The 19,495-nt window shown below is 38.7% G+C and overlaps 1 protein-coding gene across 1 annotated transcript in view; it reads left to right on the forward strand.

Annotated features, from left to right (window-relative positions):
- The first annotated feature begins 1,885 nt into the window (after positions 1-1,885).
- Positions 1,886-19,495, forward strand: part of PCOLCE2 (procollagen C-endopeptidase enhancer 2) — an 82,126-nt gene continuing 64,516 nt past the window's right edge. The window contains exons 1-2 of the mRNA XM_003766115.4: positions 1,886-2,221; positions 3,790-3,898. Coding sequence (XP_003766163.1) covers positions 2,136-2,221; positions 3,790-3,898 — 195 coding nt within the window. The 5' untranslated portion in view covers positions 1,886-2,135. The remainder of the gene's footprint in view (positions 2,222-3,789; positions 3,899-19,495) is intronic.

Raw genomic sequence — 19,495 nt, forward strand, 5'->3', positions numbered from 1 at the left:
AATCTCTCTTGAAATGTGTACAAGACAAACAACCAAAAATTTTCCTCATTAAAAAAAAAAAAAAATTCGACTTGGTTAAGGGTGTAAGTTTCAGAATACAATATGTTTTGCCAAAGTTTGTAATGCATTTTTTAAAATGTCATGCAGGGTGTGGTGCTTTCAGAGGACTGAATAATTAGTTTTGCTTTTATTATTTACTTGTTTCTTCCTTTTTTATTTTTTTTTAAAGGTAATACAAACTAAGTCACATTGGGAAAATCTGGGACTTATTATAAGCCCGATAAGGCGTGTCCATGCCATTATAAATCAGAATTTTAGTCTTAGAGCCAGTTATCTGTTTCCTTCCCTGCCAGGAGTTTCATTTATGGCCTTAAGACTTAAGACTGAAGTATTGGAGATCAATTTTTGATCAAGGATAACTTATAAGACTTAAGAAATAACGTTGTAATATGAATAATATAAAGAATGCTATTTCTCCAGATACTGAAAAAAAAAAAAAAAGACAATTGTTTATTGCACCAAGTCAGAATATCATTCATCACAAACACTGGTACGTAGCTTTTTCAATAATCCATTTGAATATGAATCCATTAAAAAAAAAAGTTGTAAAAACTAGTCTCTGGCAGATCTTCACAGAAGCACTGGGGCAAAGCCAGGAATCTCTGTATACCTTTTTAATCATTTTTTCATTCAGTGAAAGACCCTTTTAACTGAAGGGGGCTCAGTTTTCTAGTAAAACTGTGTCACACATAACACACACCCCTCAGGCAAAGGAATATTATTTTGGAAAAGGTATGTGATCTTCAGGACCATTCTAAACAAGGGTTTGTTAGAGCCAGTTATAATGGCTTTGGGAGAGCCGCTTGTTAAATTTTCTGTGTGACCATTCAAATCTCAGAAATCTGCAGTCTTCATAAATCAAAGCTTAATTGACTATTTTGTTGATTGCCTAGATTTAAGAAAGTGTTTATAATGCAGATTAAGCTTCCCTCTCTCTTTCCTCCCCCACAAGTCTGGTTGTCAAACATTTACCAGCACCCTTTAGTATTATGCTGTAAATACTGCTTGATCTCGGCTAGAGCGGAGAAAAAATGTTCAGGGAATGAAGTCATAACCAGACTAGAAACCTGGTGACTATAAACTAATCATTGATAATGACAATAATAATAACTGGTATATACAAAGCGATTTAAGTTTTGAAAAAGTGCTTTGCATCCATTATCTCGTTTGAGCCTACAGCAACCAAGGTTTGAATATCCCGACTTTGTTTTATTTGCTCGAAGGGCCTGCTTCTCCAGAGAGCAATCCACTGAGAAACCAGAGGCCTGAAAATGCAATTACAAATCCCCACCCAGAAATCATCTGTCGCCTCCTTAGTCACCTCACACTCTTTTTTTGGAAAAATGAAACTATTGAAATGAAACGTTGAGTTAAAGCAACAAATTGGGCAGGATTCAAGTAAAACTGGAGCTTGGGTTTTTTTTTCTTTTAGTAGATCTTTTAGGAGATATTGATGGAAAATTGAGCCCTCAGTGGGCAAAGCCAGAAGGTCCACATACCTTCCTTCAATAAAATGGCATAAAAACCTACCTCCCCACCTTTTTCCCCAACTAAAAACTCCACCTTATTAAATTCCCACATATAAACACGCTGTTATGTAGCGTGCTGCCAAATCCATCCTCTGGTCTCATTCAGTGGGATTTTCTTTAGCACGCCCTATTCGGAAGTTTGAAATTCAGGAGTTTGAGAAGAGTTTTGAGTCACGGAGATGGGGAAAGGAGGAGGGGAGGAAGAGGAGAAGGAGGAGGAGGAAGAGAGGAGGAGGATCTGGTTGGGAAAGCAGCCTCCTCCTCCTCCTCCTGCTGCTGCTGCTGCCCAGAGAACAAATGGTATATTCATCAGTGGCTTCTTGCTGCCAGAGAAACTCCTCGAGGGAAATTCAGTGTAGAGTCAGACTGCACTTCAAGCCTCCCTTTAAAAGCCCTCCCCGCCCGCCCGAAAGCCCGTCTGTTCTATGTACACTTAGTGGCCTCCCGGGTATGAGTGAGAGTAAGCGTGTGCGTGCGCGCGTGTGAGTGTGTGTGTGTGTGTGTGTGTGTGTGTGTGTGTGTGTCCGCCGTGCGTCTCCATCAGCCATGAGAGACGCCTCCTGCATCCGCTCCTGCCTCTGGCTGCTGCTGGCCGCGGTGGCTCAGGTCTCCGGGCAGCCACCACAGGAGAGGTAAAGAGCCCGGGGCAGAGGAGCGCGTGGGGGAGGATGGGGCTCCGGGGAGCCGCGGTGGCTGCCGCTGCGCGCACGGCCGCTGGCCCCCTGCCTGGGACCCTGGTGCGGCCGCCTTTCTCACTCTCCTGAAACTCCCAGCTCGCGGAGGGAGCCCCTCTTAGTCGGCTGCCCTGGAGCCCCGTGCGCGGGGCCACTCCAGTACCGGACAGCTCATCTCTCAGCCCGCGGCATCCCTCCCCACCTCCCTCTGGTCCCCATCGCTTGCTCCAGAGCCTCGCGCAGCTGTGCGCAGGGTTCCCTGGGCTTCCTTTCCCTGCCAGCGTCCCCGAGCCCCGGCACTCTGGCAAATTCCCTTGGGCCTCAGTTCCGGAGTTTCAGACGACCATAAGACGGCGCTTCTCTGCTTTCTGCCCCTCTCCTCTCCCCATCCCCCTCCAGCTTCCTTGAGTGCAAGCTCTCCCTCTCCCAGTAGTCACTCTCACTCCTCACCCAGGCTAATACCATCCTGGTTACCCTTAGATAACGTCCTTTCTCCGCCCCATTTCTGCTGTTAGAAGCAGCTGGTGATGTTATCTTGACTAGGGTCATTAAACTAAATCCCTTCACCACTCCCGCCGAGCTCCCTCTTTCCCTTTTCTGGGAAAAAATATGAAATTCCCAGCTCCATGAGTCCACTCTGTCTCTGTCTCTCTCTGTCTCTCTGTCTCTCTCTCTGTCTCTCTGTATCTCTCTCTCTGTCTCTTTCTGTCTCTCTGTCTCTCTGTCTCTGTCTCTCTCTCTCTCTCTCTCTCTCTCTCTCTAATTTCCTTCTCTTCTCTTTGGGCAAACCTTTGCCCAGTGACTAGTTTAAACCCAGAAAAACAACATAAACTGGACTAAAGTAATCCTGAGCATCATGCTGGGAGGTGAATTCATTTATTCCATGATCTCAAATCATATTTGCTCCACTTAGCTAGGGTTGAGCATCAAAGTTTTGTCAAATTTTACCTCAATTTTACCTCCATCACCACCACTATCCTTCTTTCCTCTATGGAAACCCTGCTAGTAGAAAAACCTCTAAAAAAAAAAAAAAAAAAAGAAGAAAAGAAAAAAGGAGAGAAGGGGAAAATGCATCTGCCGGGGTCTAAGCAACTATCTTTAATCAATTGCTTGTTTTCCTCAAATTCCTTTACTCAATAGAACTACTCGATTTACTAACTCAATTTACTCAAATTCAGCCTCCTTTCCTTCAGTATAAATCGTGGAAGATAGAATTGTTCAAATATGTCCGTGGAAATTAATTGTCCATTCTGATTGATTTTTACCATTGGGGAGGTGTGCTTTTCAATTACTTTTTCTATCTTTGCTTTACCATGATCAGGAACTGACTTGATTGAACTGAATGCCCAGGAATCAGTCTCTGAAAATACATATGTGCATTCTATACATTTCCTTGTGTTTATTACTTTGCATGAACATTATCAAGACTGGGATTAGTTATTGAACATAGACAATGTTGGTAGATTGTATTTCCAAGTGAAACTGTAATACTATTTTTATTGTTGTTGTTGTTTTAATCTTCCCAGACCTGTTTTCACATGCGGTGGCACTCTATCTGGAGAATCTGGACTTATTGGCAGTGAAGGTTTCCCTGGAGTCTACCCTCCAAATAGCAAATGTACTTGGAAAATCACAGTAAGCACTTTCAATACACTATTTTGGTGATGCTGGGTTGCTGAAAACAAGGAAGAACTGCTTTGTTTATCTTTCCAATGTCAGGATGTGTGCTAGGGAACAGATATCTGGAGGAGTGAAATGCTGAATTGACCTCAATCCTTTGGAAGATAATTAATAGAAATATTAGTATTCTCTCATCTTAGGGACTAAAGTGCATCATAAAGAGCATATGATAGTGCTTTGAGAATTATAGGATAAACTTTTAAAGTAGAAATATTGCTCAAAGACCATTGCACATGCCTCAGCTTTCTAATACATCATTAGGAAATGAGAACATCAGATTATTTGAAAACTGTAACAGCTTTACTCTTTTTTCCTCCTGTATCATAATCTTTCAAATTCATCGTGTTGACTTTGCTCCAAATAAATATTAGTGGGAAATAGTAATAACTGACATTTATTTATATAATACATTTAATATAAAGAATCTCATTTAACCCACTTGTTGTTGATGATGATGAAGGCTTGTGTTCGAATCAAATTTACTATCTGTGTGACTGTGTGCAAGTCATTTTATCTCCTGATCTCCATTTCCTCATTTATAAAATAAAGGATAGTTGATCTCTGAGGACTGTTCCAGTTCTAAATGTAGAACCCATGATCACAGGGAAGTCACATCATATCTCTGGGCCTCATTTTATTCATCTGTAACATGGAGAGATTGAACTGGATGACCTTCGAAGTCCTTTACAGTACTAAATTCAATAAAGGATCCCATGAGTTAAGTACTATTATTATTCCCATATTAAAGATAAAAAGTAAACTGACAGAGGTTAAGGAATTTATTGTGAGTGTCTGAGGCATAATTTGAACCCCCCCTCCAAATCAATCAACAAGCATTTGTTTTTTTCAATAATATGCTATCAAAGAATATGCATGTCAACAAAAATATATTCATGCTAAGCTATGGGAATTCAAAGAAAATGAAAAACAAAATGCCCTCTTCTCTCAACTCAGGTCTTCCTGATGCTAAATTGTACATTTTGTCTACTGTATTATGCTTCCCTTGTATCAGGTTCAAAGGATACTTCCATACCTTGGCATCTAAAAGAATAATTTAAAATGTAGAATCTGACTACTGAAATCTCCAGAAAAGGCAAGCTATCAAAAAAAGGAAAGAGAAACAATCCCATTTTTAAAAAAAATAGTCATTGGTTGCCTGTGCCAGGAAAGCATATTGAGTTTAATGTTGAGTCATGGTTAGATTCTGGAAAAACAAAGACTGAGGCAATGTAAAAATACCTCATCTTTAACATCAGACCAAACACTGGAATTTTTAGTCATTTCCCCATTTCCTTTGATAGCCACTGTCTGTTTTTTTTTTTTTTTTTTTTTTTTTTTGGATTTTTTTGTTCTTGCAGAATTTCATTCTAGCAATTACGTAACACAGCTTACTGAGTGTTTTCTTTATACATATAATGTTATCTACTAAAATGGGCTAAATTGACACTGAACTCAGGACTGTTCATAAGATGGAAAAGCAGATTCTAGAACTGTGCTTCTATATTCTATTTATTCTATAGAGGTCTGCAAAGAGACTTATTTGCTGAGAAGACTCTCTAGGGCAAGTTTCCTTCTATAAATAAACATGTGTCTCATTCATTGTGGAAGTATTACTAGATCTAGATAATTGTCCTTCTGTGATCAGTTTTCTAGTCTGACAAGCAATAAGAGCGTCTACAAGATAGAAATATAGATTGTGAAGAAATGGCAATAGTTTCCTGATCAATGTCCCAGAAAATGACTTGGAAATAAGCATGAATCAGAAATGTGATTTTGAAAAAACTTAGATAATGAAATTTTTGCAGTTGCCTCGAATTGTTGTTAAATGTATTAAATGTTAAGAAGTAATTGGCAAGAAGTAGATGAGAAAAATTAAATGTGCTATGAAGCTTTAGCATGGCTAATTAAAAACTCTCTTTTGGAATAATTCTAGGAAAAATTTTTTTGCAAAAAATTTAGCAAAAGTTTGCAAAATGTGTTACAAACATTTGATCCCCATAACAACTCAAAATAAGTATTACCATCTTCATTTCTCAGATGGGAAATCTGAGGCTTAAAGATATTTAAGTAGTTTGCCAACAATCATAGAGCTAGCAAATGTCAGAAGCAGGATTCTAATCCAGACCTTTTCTGACTCCAAGAAGAGCTCTATCCATTGTATCACTGATGTTCTCTAGAGAAAGTAGAGTTCGATGTTCCATCAACATCTGAACATGAGAGATTCTGCTGGAAAAGACACTGCTTTGGAGACCTGGCTTTGAGGTGTGGGAGTGGCCAGGATAGACACTCAGTTTTGTGAAGATGGTTTTATCGTTTCACAGCCAATGGGTGTGGTGACATGGTGCCTTCCCCTCAAGAGTTTAGCTTTTGAATCTTTGTTTAGCTCAAATGTTTTATAAATATTTCCATTTGCTATTAAGAGTCATTGCAATTATGCTTATGATTCTATACAAATTAATTGGATCATAAGATAAATGGAAAAAAAAAGAAAAGGAAGGAAAAAAGGATAGATGGGAAGGAAGAAAGAGAAGGGAAGGAAGGATGGATGGAAAAAAGGAAGGAAGAAAGAAAACAGGAAGAAAGGAGGGAAGAAGGAAAGAAGGAAGGAAAAAGAAAGGAAGGAAGGAAATTTCAGTGTTTATCATGTGCTGAGAACTAAGGATAAGGATATGGAGTTGGCAATCTCTTTCTAGGGGAGCATTCTAGTGTTCTGAGAGCAGATAATTTGTCCAAGGTAATCGTGTGAGCTTTTAGAGAGAGCCAAGATGTGAACCTGGATTTCTTGACTCTGAATCCAACATTCTATACACTCCATTTCCCTGTCATTCTAAAAGAATACAGTTGTGGTTTTCACAGTTCAGATAAGGTCAAACCCACTTAGGCTGACTTTAGTTAAGTACATTGGGGCGATTGCCAAATAGGAATCATCTTTCAAAAATACAGTAGTTTTAGAATACATGAGCCATGTAGTACAAATAACTACACAAATTGCTTTTTAGAAGACAAAAAAAGCTCCGAAGCAAGTGTTTGATTTTAGCCAATGAAGTTTGTGTTCTTCCAAGAGGACATCACTTTGATTTCTTGCTATAAGAACAGCTGCTCTGTTCTGAGAATGGCAAGGAGAGTTCAGAACATGTTCTTGGTTACTGTTACAGCTTTGGCAGGACTGAGTCACAGGGGTCCTCACTGACACTGACTCACTTGGCTACCACAATGGACTCAGCTGGGAAGCTTTAATTTTCTGGATAGCTCTAATTTATTTGTAACCTTCAGTTCAATTCAACGGGCATTTATTAAGCCCCTAATACATGCAAAGCACTGTCCTTGGTGCTGTGAAAACCAAACCAAACCAAATCAGTAACAACAAACAGTCCTTCCCTTAAGGAACTCACGTTCCACTGGAGGATTACAATATGTACACAGATAAGGAAACACAAAATAATTGGACATGAGACAGAGTACTAGAGACCAGGTGGATTAGAAAAGATTTCTCCTGAGCTGAAGCTTGAAGGAAGGTGAGGCACCTGAGAGGGGGACGTGAGGAGAGAGTGCTTATCAGCCCTTGTGAGAAAGCCTAGGCAAAGATGGGAAATGAACTGCTGAGTTTAGAAGCAGCCAGTTGACTTGTTTGGCTGAGACACAGAGGTCAGAGGCGATGAAATCTGGGAAGGAAGAATATTGCTTTAAATGTCAAGAACACAAGTTTTTGTTTTATCCTGGAAGTAATAGTCACTGGAGAATTTGTAGCAGAAGAGTAACATGGTCAGACATGTACCTTAGGAAGAATACTTTGAAAAATATTTTGTTGGGAAGATGTTTTAATTGGAGAGGGAGAAGACTGGGCTCAGGGAGACTAATTAAGAAACTATTACAATGGTCCAGATGAAAGATAATGAGGACTAGAATGAAGGAGGTGGCCATGGAAGTGAGATAAGGGGACAGAAATAATACCTGCTGGAGAAGTAGATTCAGAAAGACCTGACAGTTGATTAGCTATAGGAGGGAATGTATGGAATGTGCGACTCCATGGTTGCAAACATGAGTACATAAAGGGGAGATAGGTTCCATAAGTTCGGTGGCGGAGGATAAAGTCAAATGGCTGTCTAGTTCTCTTGGCTCCTCACTGTGGGATCCACATGTACTGTAGAACAGCAGGAGGGGAATCTTTCTCCCCATAATTCCTACAGACTCTGGAAGAATAGGTGTAATAATAAATTCAGGTATAGCTTCCAGCCTACTGGAACATAAGTTAATTTTGTTTTTCAAGCATTTATAAATGCAGCTAGGAAATGGTAGCAATAACTTGGAGAGAACCTAGAAGATACTGGCTTTTGTTCCCAACAGTAATCATTCCTCCAAAAACAGCCAAGTGCCCCTGTTTGCTGCCATACAAGTGATGTCACTGTAGAAGAACTTAGCAGAAGACTACATTCTGCAAGTTGGAGCCCCCTCATTCAATTATGGTGATAATAACAACTCATTTACATTGTGCTCTAAGGTTTGCAAAGTGTTTTCCTTAAATAACACAAAATTTCTGTAGCCATGTGAGAACAACAAACAGAGCTTAATGTTCTGTAATTATGATGACAAAAGCCAAGCACAAAGAATAGAAGAGAAAATGTACTTCCCTCCCCTCTTTGCAGAGATGGAGAACTATGGGCATCAAATACTGTATATATTGTTACTTTTAGGTGATATTTTGGTTAGTTTTGCTGAACTGCTACCCTCCCCTCTCATGTTCTTCTTTTTCTTTTTTTATTCTTTGTTCCATGGTATGGTTTTCTGAGGATGGGGAAATAGGTTGGAAATGATGATGGTACAAAATCAAAATATCAATGCAAGTTTTTAAATGGGAAGAAAAAGCACAAAGAATATTTTCTTCACAACACTTATGTCAAGTGTCAAGTGGTTTCCTCACTTATTTTTATAGCTCAGTAAACAAAGGTTAGGGGCAGCTAGGTAGCTTAGTAGACAAGATCCCCAAGTATGGAGTCAGGAAGATTCATTTTCATGTGTTCAAATCCACTTCAGATAGTTGGTAGCTGTGTGACCCTGGACAAGTCACCTAATCTTGTTTTGCCTCAGTTTCCTTATCTATAAAATGGGTTGGAGAAGGAAATGGCAAACAACTGCAGCATTTTTGTGAAAACCACAAATGGAATCAAAAAGAAGCTGACATAACTGAAGAACAACAATGGTTCCAGACTCAATATGGCAGAGTAGAGAGGACCAACTAGTCTTGGAATCAGGAAGAGCCCAGGTCAAGTCCTTGTCCGACTGTGTGACTATGAACAAATCAATTTGCCTCTCAGATCCCTAGACAATTGCTTAAAGAATTTCCACAAGGGGAGCTCCCCACACTGAGGCAATCAAGCTTCCAGACCAAAATAAGCAAACAAAAAAGACTTGAGCTTCTGAGAAGTGGAGTGATCATATTGCATTTACAAAATAGTTTGCTGTTATTGTTTTATAAACGCTAGAATTTTTATGATCTTCTGAAGAAACTCTTTAGGTTTTCTTGGGATGCTAATAACCACGATTAGTTAATTTGGGGATCTGTTTTGTGATGCTTATAGAGAAATGAGTTACACAAGGTCGGAATTGGATCCTTCCATTCCTAGACTTGGATGGCTCTGGCTAGCCTTAGATATTACAGATTTATGATGCTAAATCTTTTCCAGAAATGGATTGTTAGAGACTAAAGAGTGATCTTGAGGTTCAGGAAATATTCCATTGATTGTACCACCATTAATTTGTTACAAGATCTTGGCAAATCCTTTCAATTTTCTATGCATTGATTTTCCCTAAATTATTCACTTCCTGAGTGTGTTGCTAAAATGGATAGCACAATATTTGCTTTCTTTACATAAGAGAATAATATTGTTTTTTCTTAAGCAGAACTAAGTAACATGAGTAAAATAAGATCTAGCTGCTCCAAGCTTGTCCAATCAACACTATTCAGAATAGACTTGCATAATGGTCATGTCAACTGAATTGTGCTCATGGCAACTATGAAAATTAGATTGATTTAGAGACTTGGAGGCTTCCTATTAAATGGCAATAGGCAAATAAGAATTTTAATAAAATAGCTTTTACAACCTGCAACTAAATCAAGGTGGAGTTCCTTGAGCAGCTGTTGTTTTTACTATCATTAGTGTGATATTGACAATGATGGCCAAGACTAGCAAAATAATGTAGGATCATAGATTTAGAGCTAGAAGGGACCTTAGAGATTTACTCATTCATTCTACAACCATTTATTAAGTGCATATATTAGATGCAAGACATCCTGCAAGTTGTTGGAGACACAAAGACAAAATTTTTTAAAATTCCCCAAGGACCTTATATTCTACAGAAGGTGTATGCCATTTATACATATGATATAGTATAAAATAATTAGAAGAACAGGTGCATTAATGATTTAGGACAGGAGTCCTTTAAGTTGGTATCTGTGGATTTTTGTTCAATATTTTAATATTAACAAATAAATTAATACAATATATATTAATAATTTGTTTAAACTTTTGCTAAGTACATATCAATATGATAGTTTTCCTTTGTAAACTTATGAATTTTTTTGTATGCATTTAAAAATATTCTGAGAAGGGGTTCATAGATTTCTCCAGATTGTCAAAGGGGTCGATGACAAACAGGAAAAGGTTTAAGAACCCCTGGCTTAGAGGACTTAAGACTTCCCATAGAAAGTGGCACTTGAGTTGAGCCTTGAAGGAAGCAAAGTTCAGGGAAGCCATCCCAGACAACCAATGAAGAGGCATGGTGGCCAGGAACTAGCTATTCCAACTCCTTGATGTTACAGATGAGGTAAATGAGGCCCAGAATTAGGAAGTGACTCATCCTAAATAACACTGGAATTGAGTGGTAGAACCAAGATGTAAATCAAGATCCTCTGAATCCAAAGCCAGTCTTCATTCTCCTTTTCCACCTTTGGTAGATGTAGCTTGACTCACAAGTCAGGTTTATAAATTAAGTGCATATGATTATTCTAGAGACAATAAGAGCATTATTGAATTAAGCATTATTGAAAGTGCTCAGCAGTGTTAATATGAGTCTTCATTTAGTGTTTTTAGTTTCAGTGGGGTTTGAGAAAGATTTACAGGTGAAATTTAACATTTTCTTAGTCTAAAACATGGCAAACTTTTTTTTAGAGCTGTTCATCTACCTTTGGTATCCCTTTGTCACCCAACTTTTACCTATGGCTCCTAGAAGCTGTGTGACTCTGGGCAAATCACTTAAGCCCATTTGCCTGGCTTTTCTTATATATAAAATGGGCTGGAGAAGGAAATGGCAAACCACTGCTGTCTCCTTGACAAGAAAACCCCAAATAGGTCACATTCAAACTTGACTAAAATGACTGAACAACAACTACAAAATATGGGAGGGCCAGAGAATAGGAATAGCAAATTTCCGTTGGTTTTGTAGAGACAGGATGCTGGACTGGGAGTATAAGAGTCACAGGCTTTAACCTTGCTTCTGATATGCACTGTGTGACCTTGGGCAAAAAATTCCTCTCTCTGAGTACCTCTTATCTATGGAATGAGGATTATCATTACTCTAATGCCTCCCTCACAGGGTTGTGAAGAGCAGCCTCATTATATATGAGGGCTGAGCAATAAATGGCAGGTTTTAGGATTATTACAACATCATACCATCAATTTCGTTGGAACTTCATTTTTTATTTTTAATTTATTGAATAAAATAAACATTCCCATAATATAGAACAATAAAAAAGATGATTACACATGAAACTGCAAATCTGTTATCTTAAACTTGCTATTTCTTTCAAATACACAACACAATTATATTGTTGTCTATCTAAAGATGCTTAATTAAACAACTGCAAATTCAAGGCGAATCTAGCTCCCTTGATTTTCGGTAGTTTGGTGCTCTTGTGTGTTAAAGTCATTATCTTGATTCCATTACATTGGAACCTTTGGCTTGTAGCACTGTGGAAAAGCAGCTCCGGGCTCATATGGATCAGGTTCAGTCTCGAGGGCTCCTCTGCACTCATATTCATCAGCTCCTGTCTGCCCAAGGTGTTCCCAGGAACAGTAGGATGCGACATATCTCATTAAGTATCCTTAGCTCCCATATAATCCTACAGAGTAACACAATAGTAAATGAGCAGGTAGGGTGCATGGGATCAGGAAGATTTTGAATTAAAATTCTGCCTTAGACACTTAGCAGCCATGTAATTCTAGTCAGCTTCTTAATTTCCTCATCTGTAAAATGGAATATTGAAATAACATCTATTTCACAGGATTGTAGTATCAAGTGAGATGACATCTGTAAAGTGCTTTGCTAATCCTATAAGACTATATATAAGCATTATGATGTTAGGACAACATAAACTAGGCTTTTTTTTTTTTTTTTTTAAAGGATTTGCCCACAAATAGTTAAAACAATCCCTCTCTGGTAGGTTTTTGCCCTTTCCTTCGGAACCTACATAATCTTCCAGACTGTATGCCGCCCTATCCCTTTGAAAGGGGAAAGAACTTGAATTACTATGGAGTCAAGAGACCTTACAATCCGTAAGCCTCACGTTAACAGTAAAGGGAAACATTTGGGCTCTTGTTCCAAATTGTGGCTCCTTGCTGGGCAGATCCTACTTCTTTCTCCTCACATCTCTGTCTATTGGAGGTTACTTTTCTATTGGGTACTAAATAATTCCCTGAAAGGAACAGAACTAAGTCTCAAATATATAGTCCCTGTCCTCTCTATCTTTGACCCTCCCCAGAAAGAACTCTTGCAGGCTAAGAAATGTGAATTTTGTCAGCCATGAGGGATCAATTCAAAGTCCCTCCTTGATGCTAAAACTGATAAATTGAATGAATGCCAAGTTTATGGGGCAATAAGGATCCAAGAAAGGAAAATTTACATGTCACTGAATATGTATATCCCTCGTTAAAGAAACACAACCTTGTGGATATGAGTTTATCATGATCCTTTGACAGTCACTTGCATGTTAGAGAAGGAAAGTTGTAACTAGGGTAGGGTGATCAGAGATCAGAGAGCTGAAATTTTAAGGATGTTGACAGCATTTGTTTTCCTTCAGCAGCATAGTAGCAGCAGATCTTAGCTTCTAGTTAGCAAGAAAAATTAGTACTTCCTCCATTCTCTCATTGGCTCACCCTGCTATGGGACAATATCCCAACAGAGGGTGACTTGCTACCCCCTGGTCTGGACACTGTTCCTGGTGTTTGTCTCAAGCACAAAACTCTCATTTATCATCTGTCCAATGCTGTCTTGTTCAATTTAAGTGGCCTTGACATCCAGTCCAGAGGAATACTTACTGGACTGAAAGTGTGCTAATGTTCCTTTCATGTAGCCATTCCTTTCGTTCAGTCATTTGTGAGGTGATTCTCAAATAAGATTTAGTCTTTGCACAGTATCTGAAAGTAGGTACTTAATAAATGCCTGTTGCCTCATCTTGAAATAAGATCAGCTCTGTATGCAAGCAGAAGAAGAAGACACTTAGTGAATTCAGCCAGAAACTTGGCTCTTAAGTCATTTGATTATACCCAAGGGCATGGTAATTGGGTCCAAGCTCACAGTAATTATTCCTCCTTGCTTTCTATGACCACAGCAGAGGAGATAGAGGGAGGAATGTTGGCCTTCGCCACAGATTTCCTGGCCACAATTGCACTGGAGAATTTAGAACTATGAAATGATTGGAATTTCAGTCTTGACTGAGGTTTGGTATTTTTTTTTTATGTACTTATATTTTCATTATATGAACTATTTTAGAAGTTTAAATAGTGCCCAACACTGCTTGTCCCAACCTCATTAATTAATAGCTGATTCACAAACAAAACCGAACATTATTTTTGGAGAATTTCTCTTTGACTCTGGCAATCGTTTATCAGAGAGGGAACAAGATTATGACTCCAGCTTTTCCTTGAAAAACAACAACAACATGATTCAGAGGTTTGATGGTGATGAGATTGAACTATAGACAGACTTTCATTGACATTCATTGGAGCAAATAAAAAATGAGTTGAAGGCTGAAAGATAACCTCAAAAGAAATGGGAGGTTAAAACCAAGGATCATGTTTACATGGACTTATGCCTGCTGGCTTTTAAGGAGAGCCTAATGCTTTTTTTTTTTTTTAAATCTATAAAGAATGGAAGGAAACAAGCATTTATTATGTACTCACTTTATGACTGCCATGTACTAATATTGTCTCATTTGATCCTCACAACAACTCTTAGAGGTAGAAGCTATTATTATCCCCATTTTACAGGTGAGGAAACTGAGGTAGACTAAGTGACTTACCCAGAGTCACATAACTCATAAGGGTCTGAAGCCAAATTTGAACTCATGGTTTTCTGACTACATACCCATTGCTCTATCAGCTACACTAGTTGGTTGCCTCCAAATTTAAAAAAAGACAAAAATAAAGCCATTTTAACTGACTCCTTTATTTGGACTATTTTATATTTAATGCTCTGCTTAGGCAGATATCCAGAAAGTGATTCAGTGGGCAGCCAAATGGATAAAAAACTGGTCATAAAATCATCAATGGATTTCTTGAAGTGAGAGTCTTTTTCTGTCCTTAATGGAAGTGATTTCTTATCAAGAAAAGCAGAGCACATAGGGACAAAGAATGCCAGACTCCAGGTTTGAATCTCCTTTTTGAGGCTCATAGGCTGTGATATCATGAACGAGACATTAATTTATCCAGTCTACAGATATTTGGGGGGATTATTTACTACCTGTAGTATTGAACTCTCAGGTTTGGGGTGAATTTCACAGAGAATGACACAGCTCTCAAGAGGCAGAATAATTCAGTAAAAAGGGCAAAAGTTTTGGAGTCAGGGAATATAGGTTCAAATCTCACCTCTACCACTTCCTACCTGATTCCAGGCAAGTCACTTACCTTTGATCTTCTACCACATTCTCCTGATTAATTTATTCTGCTTAGTCCATTCTTAAGTTACCCATCTCTAAAACCAGCAAAAAAGGACTCCTCTCACTATAGGACTATTGCAGATACTTTCTTAACTCAAGTCTCTCCCTACTCGATCCACCTTCTGCTGAAGTAGCTATTGAAGTGATGACCATGTCACCCCTCAATAAACCCCAATGGATCCCTATTCCCTGCAGATTAAATATAAAGTCCTGCTTGGTATTTCAAGTTCTCCATAACCTGCCCTCTTTTAACCTTTCTGTTTTCTCACACTTGACTCTTCTCTTCAATCCTTCTCCAGCTATAATATCTTACCTTGTTGTTTGTACACAGCTCTATCTCTCCTGTCTTTGGAGACATTTGGACCATCTCTCATGTCTTGCAAAGCTCACCCTCCTCACCTCTGTCATAGTTTGCCTGGCTTTCTTCAAGACTCAACTGAAATCCCTCTGATTACAGAAGGTAATTTCTTTCTTTCTGATTCTCCCAGCTCTAAATGCCTTCCCTTTCAGACTACTTCTCATCTTCTCTCTGTCTCTATCTTTGTTTCTTTCTATCCTTCTTTGCCTCTTTGTCTCTTCCTCTCTGCCTTTGTCTCTGTCTGTCTCTGTATGTCTCTATCTCTGGGTCTGTTTTTCTCTTTCTGCCTCTGTCTGTCTCTCTGTTTTCTTTCTGTCTCTTTCTCTTGTGTGCACCTAGATACTTATATGTTGTATCCTCCATTATAATGGAAGCTCCTTGAGGGCAGGAACAGTGTTTTTACCTTTGTTTGTATCCCCAGTGCTTAGCATATTGCCTGCTACATAAGCACTTTGTTAATGCTTATTGACAGAATAACAGAAGTTCCTGTCCAACTCAGAAAATATCTATTATTGTGGTCAGTATTTCTGCAGTGATATAGTATGAAGATAACATCTATTAAACACCATATTAGAGGCAATAGAAATGAGAAGGTATAAAATTCAGTCAATTGGTACTTAAATGCTTAGGGTATTTAGAGTATTATTCTGGGCATTGTGCAAAGTTTATATGAGACACATTGCCTGCCTGCATGAAACTTACAGTCTAAAAATGGAAAGAGATTAAACCTAGATAGCAATGATACCCAATATTAATTCAGACAAGTGAATGAATGAATTAAAGAGCTGATTATGCACCACTTACTATGCTAAGCACTCAGGAAGCATATATAAAAACAAAACAATCCTGGATCTCAAGGAATTTACATTCTAAAGGAGGAAACAACATGAAAATAACTAGAGTTATTCCTAACACTCTAAAGGGGAAACAGATAATTTCTGGGGGAAAGGTAGGGGAGAAAAGACATTTTGACCTAGCAAATTAGAGGGATGATGAGTAGGGCCCACCAGGATTCTATTGAGCCATTTTCCAAAGTAAAGCAGTCTAGGTTTGATCATGGTTCCAGAACTGGAGAGTAGGGAGGTGAAGGAGGTTAAGAGGAAGAGCCCAGAATCATGGTGGTTTGTTGAGAAGTGGGGTGGTGGGTATAGCTGGAGCTGCTCTGTAATAGTCTGGCATATTGGATAGTTGGCTAGGACAGCAGAGCTCCAGGGCAGAAGTTTAGGGGAGGAAAAAGTTAAACCATTTAAAGTCTGGTCTCTTCATCAGGTTGCAAGCTGAGTAGAGAGTCGTAGGGAATTTGAGAGATGTGAAACTCCATGCTATAAGAGGCAGATTGTGTTAGATTCCAGGCTTCATGGAAGAGGTGGTTATTTAAGTTGGTCTTTACAGGTGAGGGTAGGAATTCAGCAGGTCAAAACAAGGAGAGTGAAGAACCTTCTGGGCTATAGGGAAGAGCCTCAACAAAGCCATGGAGAGCAAGAGTATGTTTCAGGCATAGAAAATTGTCCAATTTGACTAGAATACAGAGTTACATATAGGAAAGTAATTTGAAATAAAGCTAGAAAGGCAAGGTGTCACCAAATTGTGGAAAGGCTTGAATGTTAAACAAAAGAAGCTTGGAAGTTTCTTTGACAAGTTTTAGGAAGCCCCAGAAGATCTTGGAACCAATGAGTGATATGATCAAATATCTATGTATAAAGATGTGGCAGTAGTGTTGAGGATGAACTGAGTAGAAGAAGTAAATCTGGAATACTTGCTAGGAAGCCAAAGTTCAGGTAGGTGGGTGACAAAGTTCTTTACCAAGATGGTAGTTTTTGGAATAAAGAGCAAGAGAAGAACGGGAGGTTTGTTGTGAAGGTAGATCATCAGGATTCAGTTACCAGGTAGAAGTAACAAGTGTCCTGGATTTCTGGATTTGAGAGAAAAAACATACAATTCCAGACTCTTTTCAGATCCTGAAGGGAGAAAAAGATTGTGGGAAAGAATTGACATGTAATGGAAATGGGACCTCAATCATGTCACTATCCTCCAGTTTGCCATACTGGAGACTTCAGGGAAAGTTTCTTTGGGTAAGATCCAAAATACTCTCTTTTGCTTGAGCTGCATTACTTTGTATCCAATGAAGGTTCTCCTTCAGTCTGTACTCTCTGGTATATGTTCTCCTATCTCAATGTTCAGTAGTTTTGATTTTGCTATCTACATGAACAAATAAGTTTATTTGCTATTTATTATACATGTTCATTGTAGAATTGGCATTTGATGGGAAGAGAGTCAAACCTTAGATATATAGCTTCTTCATCAGGGGATAGTGATTAGGAGTTCAGCTTGAACCTACAAATTTATTTCTTCTACACTAATAATGTTTAGAGGGATTAATAGATCAATCAATAAATATTAAGCACTTACTGAGTGCTAAAGATCCAATAGAAGCAAAAGGTAGTCCCTACCTTCAAAGAGCTTGTAGTCTAATAGTTATAATATTTTTTATCCTTACCTCTTAGGAGAGCAGGCAGTGTGAATAATTTATAGTTCCAACCTCTTTCTTCCTGGAAGGAATCAAAGTCTCCTTTGAAGAATGATGGGTGGGAAAGATGCTAATGATATTTATTCATGCCTCCTTTAGAGTCACATATAAAAAACTGGGCACACAAAACATATATGGTCAACATTGCACCTTTCCCCCACCCCCACTTTTTTGAAGTTGGGTTCCAAGATAAAGAGCTAAGTCATGGGAGAAAAAGTCCGTAGATAACCTGGAGAGGAATGAAGAGCTGCCTGGTCCAGGAGTGCTCCTTAAAATGTGGCTTGAGGGAAATTTATATTATGCTATTATATTAATAGGACAGTTCGGTGGCCCATTGGCTATAGTGCCAGGCCTGGAGTCAGTAAGACTCATTTTCCCAAGTTCAAATCTGGTTTGGGGCATTTACCAGCCATCAGAACTTGGAAAAGTTACTCAGTTTACTTCAGTTTCCTCATCTGTAAAATGAGCTGGAGAAGGAAATGACAAACTATTTCACTATCTTTTCCAAGAAAACCCCATGTGGGGTCACAAAGAGTCGAACAGGACTGAAAAATGACTGAACAATAACCACACAATTAAAGGAACATTCTAATTAATCCCTCTTCATATAGCAACTTCCATTGTTAATGATTGGTGCACCCATGACCAAATTTAAATAGCATAAAGGATTTGTGGATTAGCATAGTTCTCTGACATGGGATATAAATGTAAATGCTTTATGAATATTCATTTGTGAAGATCGGTATTTTAAAATCAGCTAGGAGTCAGGAATTCAGGTTAGGGGAAAATCGTCAGTCTTTATTCTCAGTGAAGAAGGATCGGAGGTGGAAGAGAATCGGCGATAGCAATGTGTGCAGCTGAGTCAAGAAGCTAGCTCGACCAGCAGCCACACGACCAGCAGCCCGGAGTCTCGAACCCAGGCACAATCTCTCCCAGCTTCTCTTCCTGTCTCTCTCTGCCTCCACCCCCCAAAATCGTCATTTCCTATACAACACATCAGGACTTGCAGGGAGAGTGGGCAGGGGCCATTCTTTATCCAATCATGTATATTAATAGAGTATAGCCCAATTACTATTTAGCCTCAGGTACTTGGGACCTCAGTGCATCAACTCAAACCTCAGCCCATTACATTCATTCCACACAAAAGAATAGAGACTGGATCTTTGATTTCTTGTGTGTAGGAAACTTCTAGACCAGGAAACTCCCTTTACCAATGCAGGCTAGCACCTTTTCTGTGACATAGAGGTTTAGACAGTTGCCTAGAGCAAAGTTTCTTAAACTGTGGGTCTCAATTCCATATGGTATAATATAACTGAATGTGGGGATCATGAAATTATCATTTATTAGTAGTAAATATTTGACTTGTGTACTTATTTTATATACCTATATACACGAGGTCTCATAAAAATTTCTTGGACAAAAAGGGGTAGTAAATTGAAAAAAATTAAGAAGCTGTGTCTAGAGCACTAAGCTCAGCTACTCACCCTGGATCGTGCAAGTAATATGTGTCAAAAGTGAAGTCTTCTTTCATTCAGTGTTAGATCTCTTATCTGCTAAACTCTTCTTCCTCTTCTTTTAGAGCAATCAATTTTAGAAAATAAAAACACAGCTATTTCCTTTGTTAATTGATTCAAAGTCAGATGTAAGGATTCTGGAAAAGGCCTCTCTCACCCTCAAGTATGTGGTGAGATCCAATATTAATAATCCTTTCATTTCATATTATCATGTTGGGAAATT

The sequence above is a fragment of the Sarcophilus harrisii genome, chromosome 3 (genome assembly GCF_902635505.1).
Source record: "Sarcophilus harrisii chromosome 3, mSarHar1.11, whole genome shotgun sequence".
Lineage (NCBI taxonomy): Eukaryota > Metazoa > Chordata > Mammalia > Dasyuromorphia > Dasyuridae > Sarcophilus > Sarcophilus harrisii.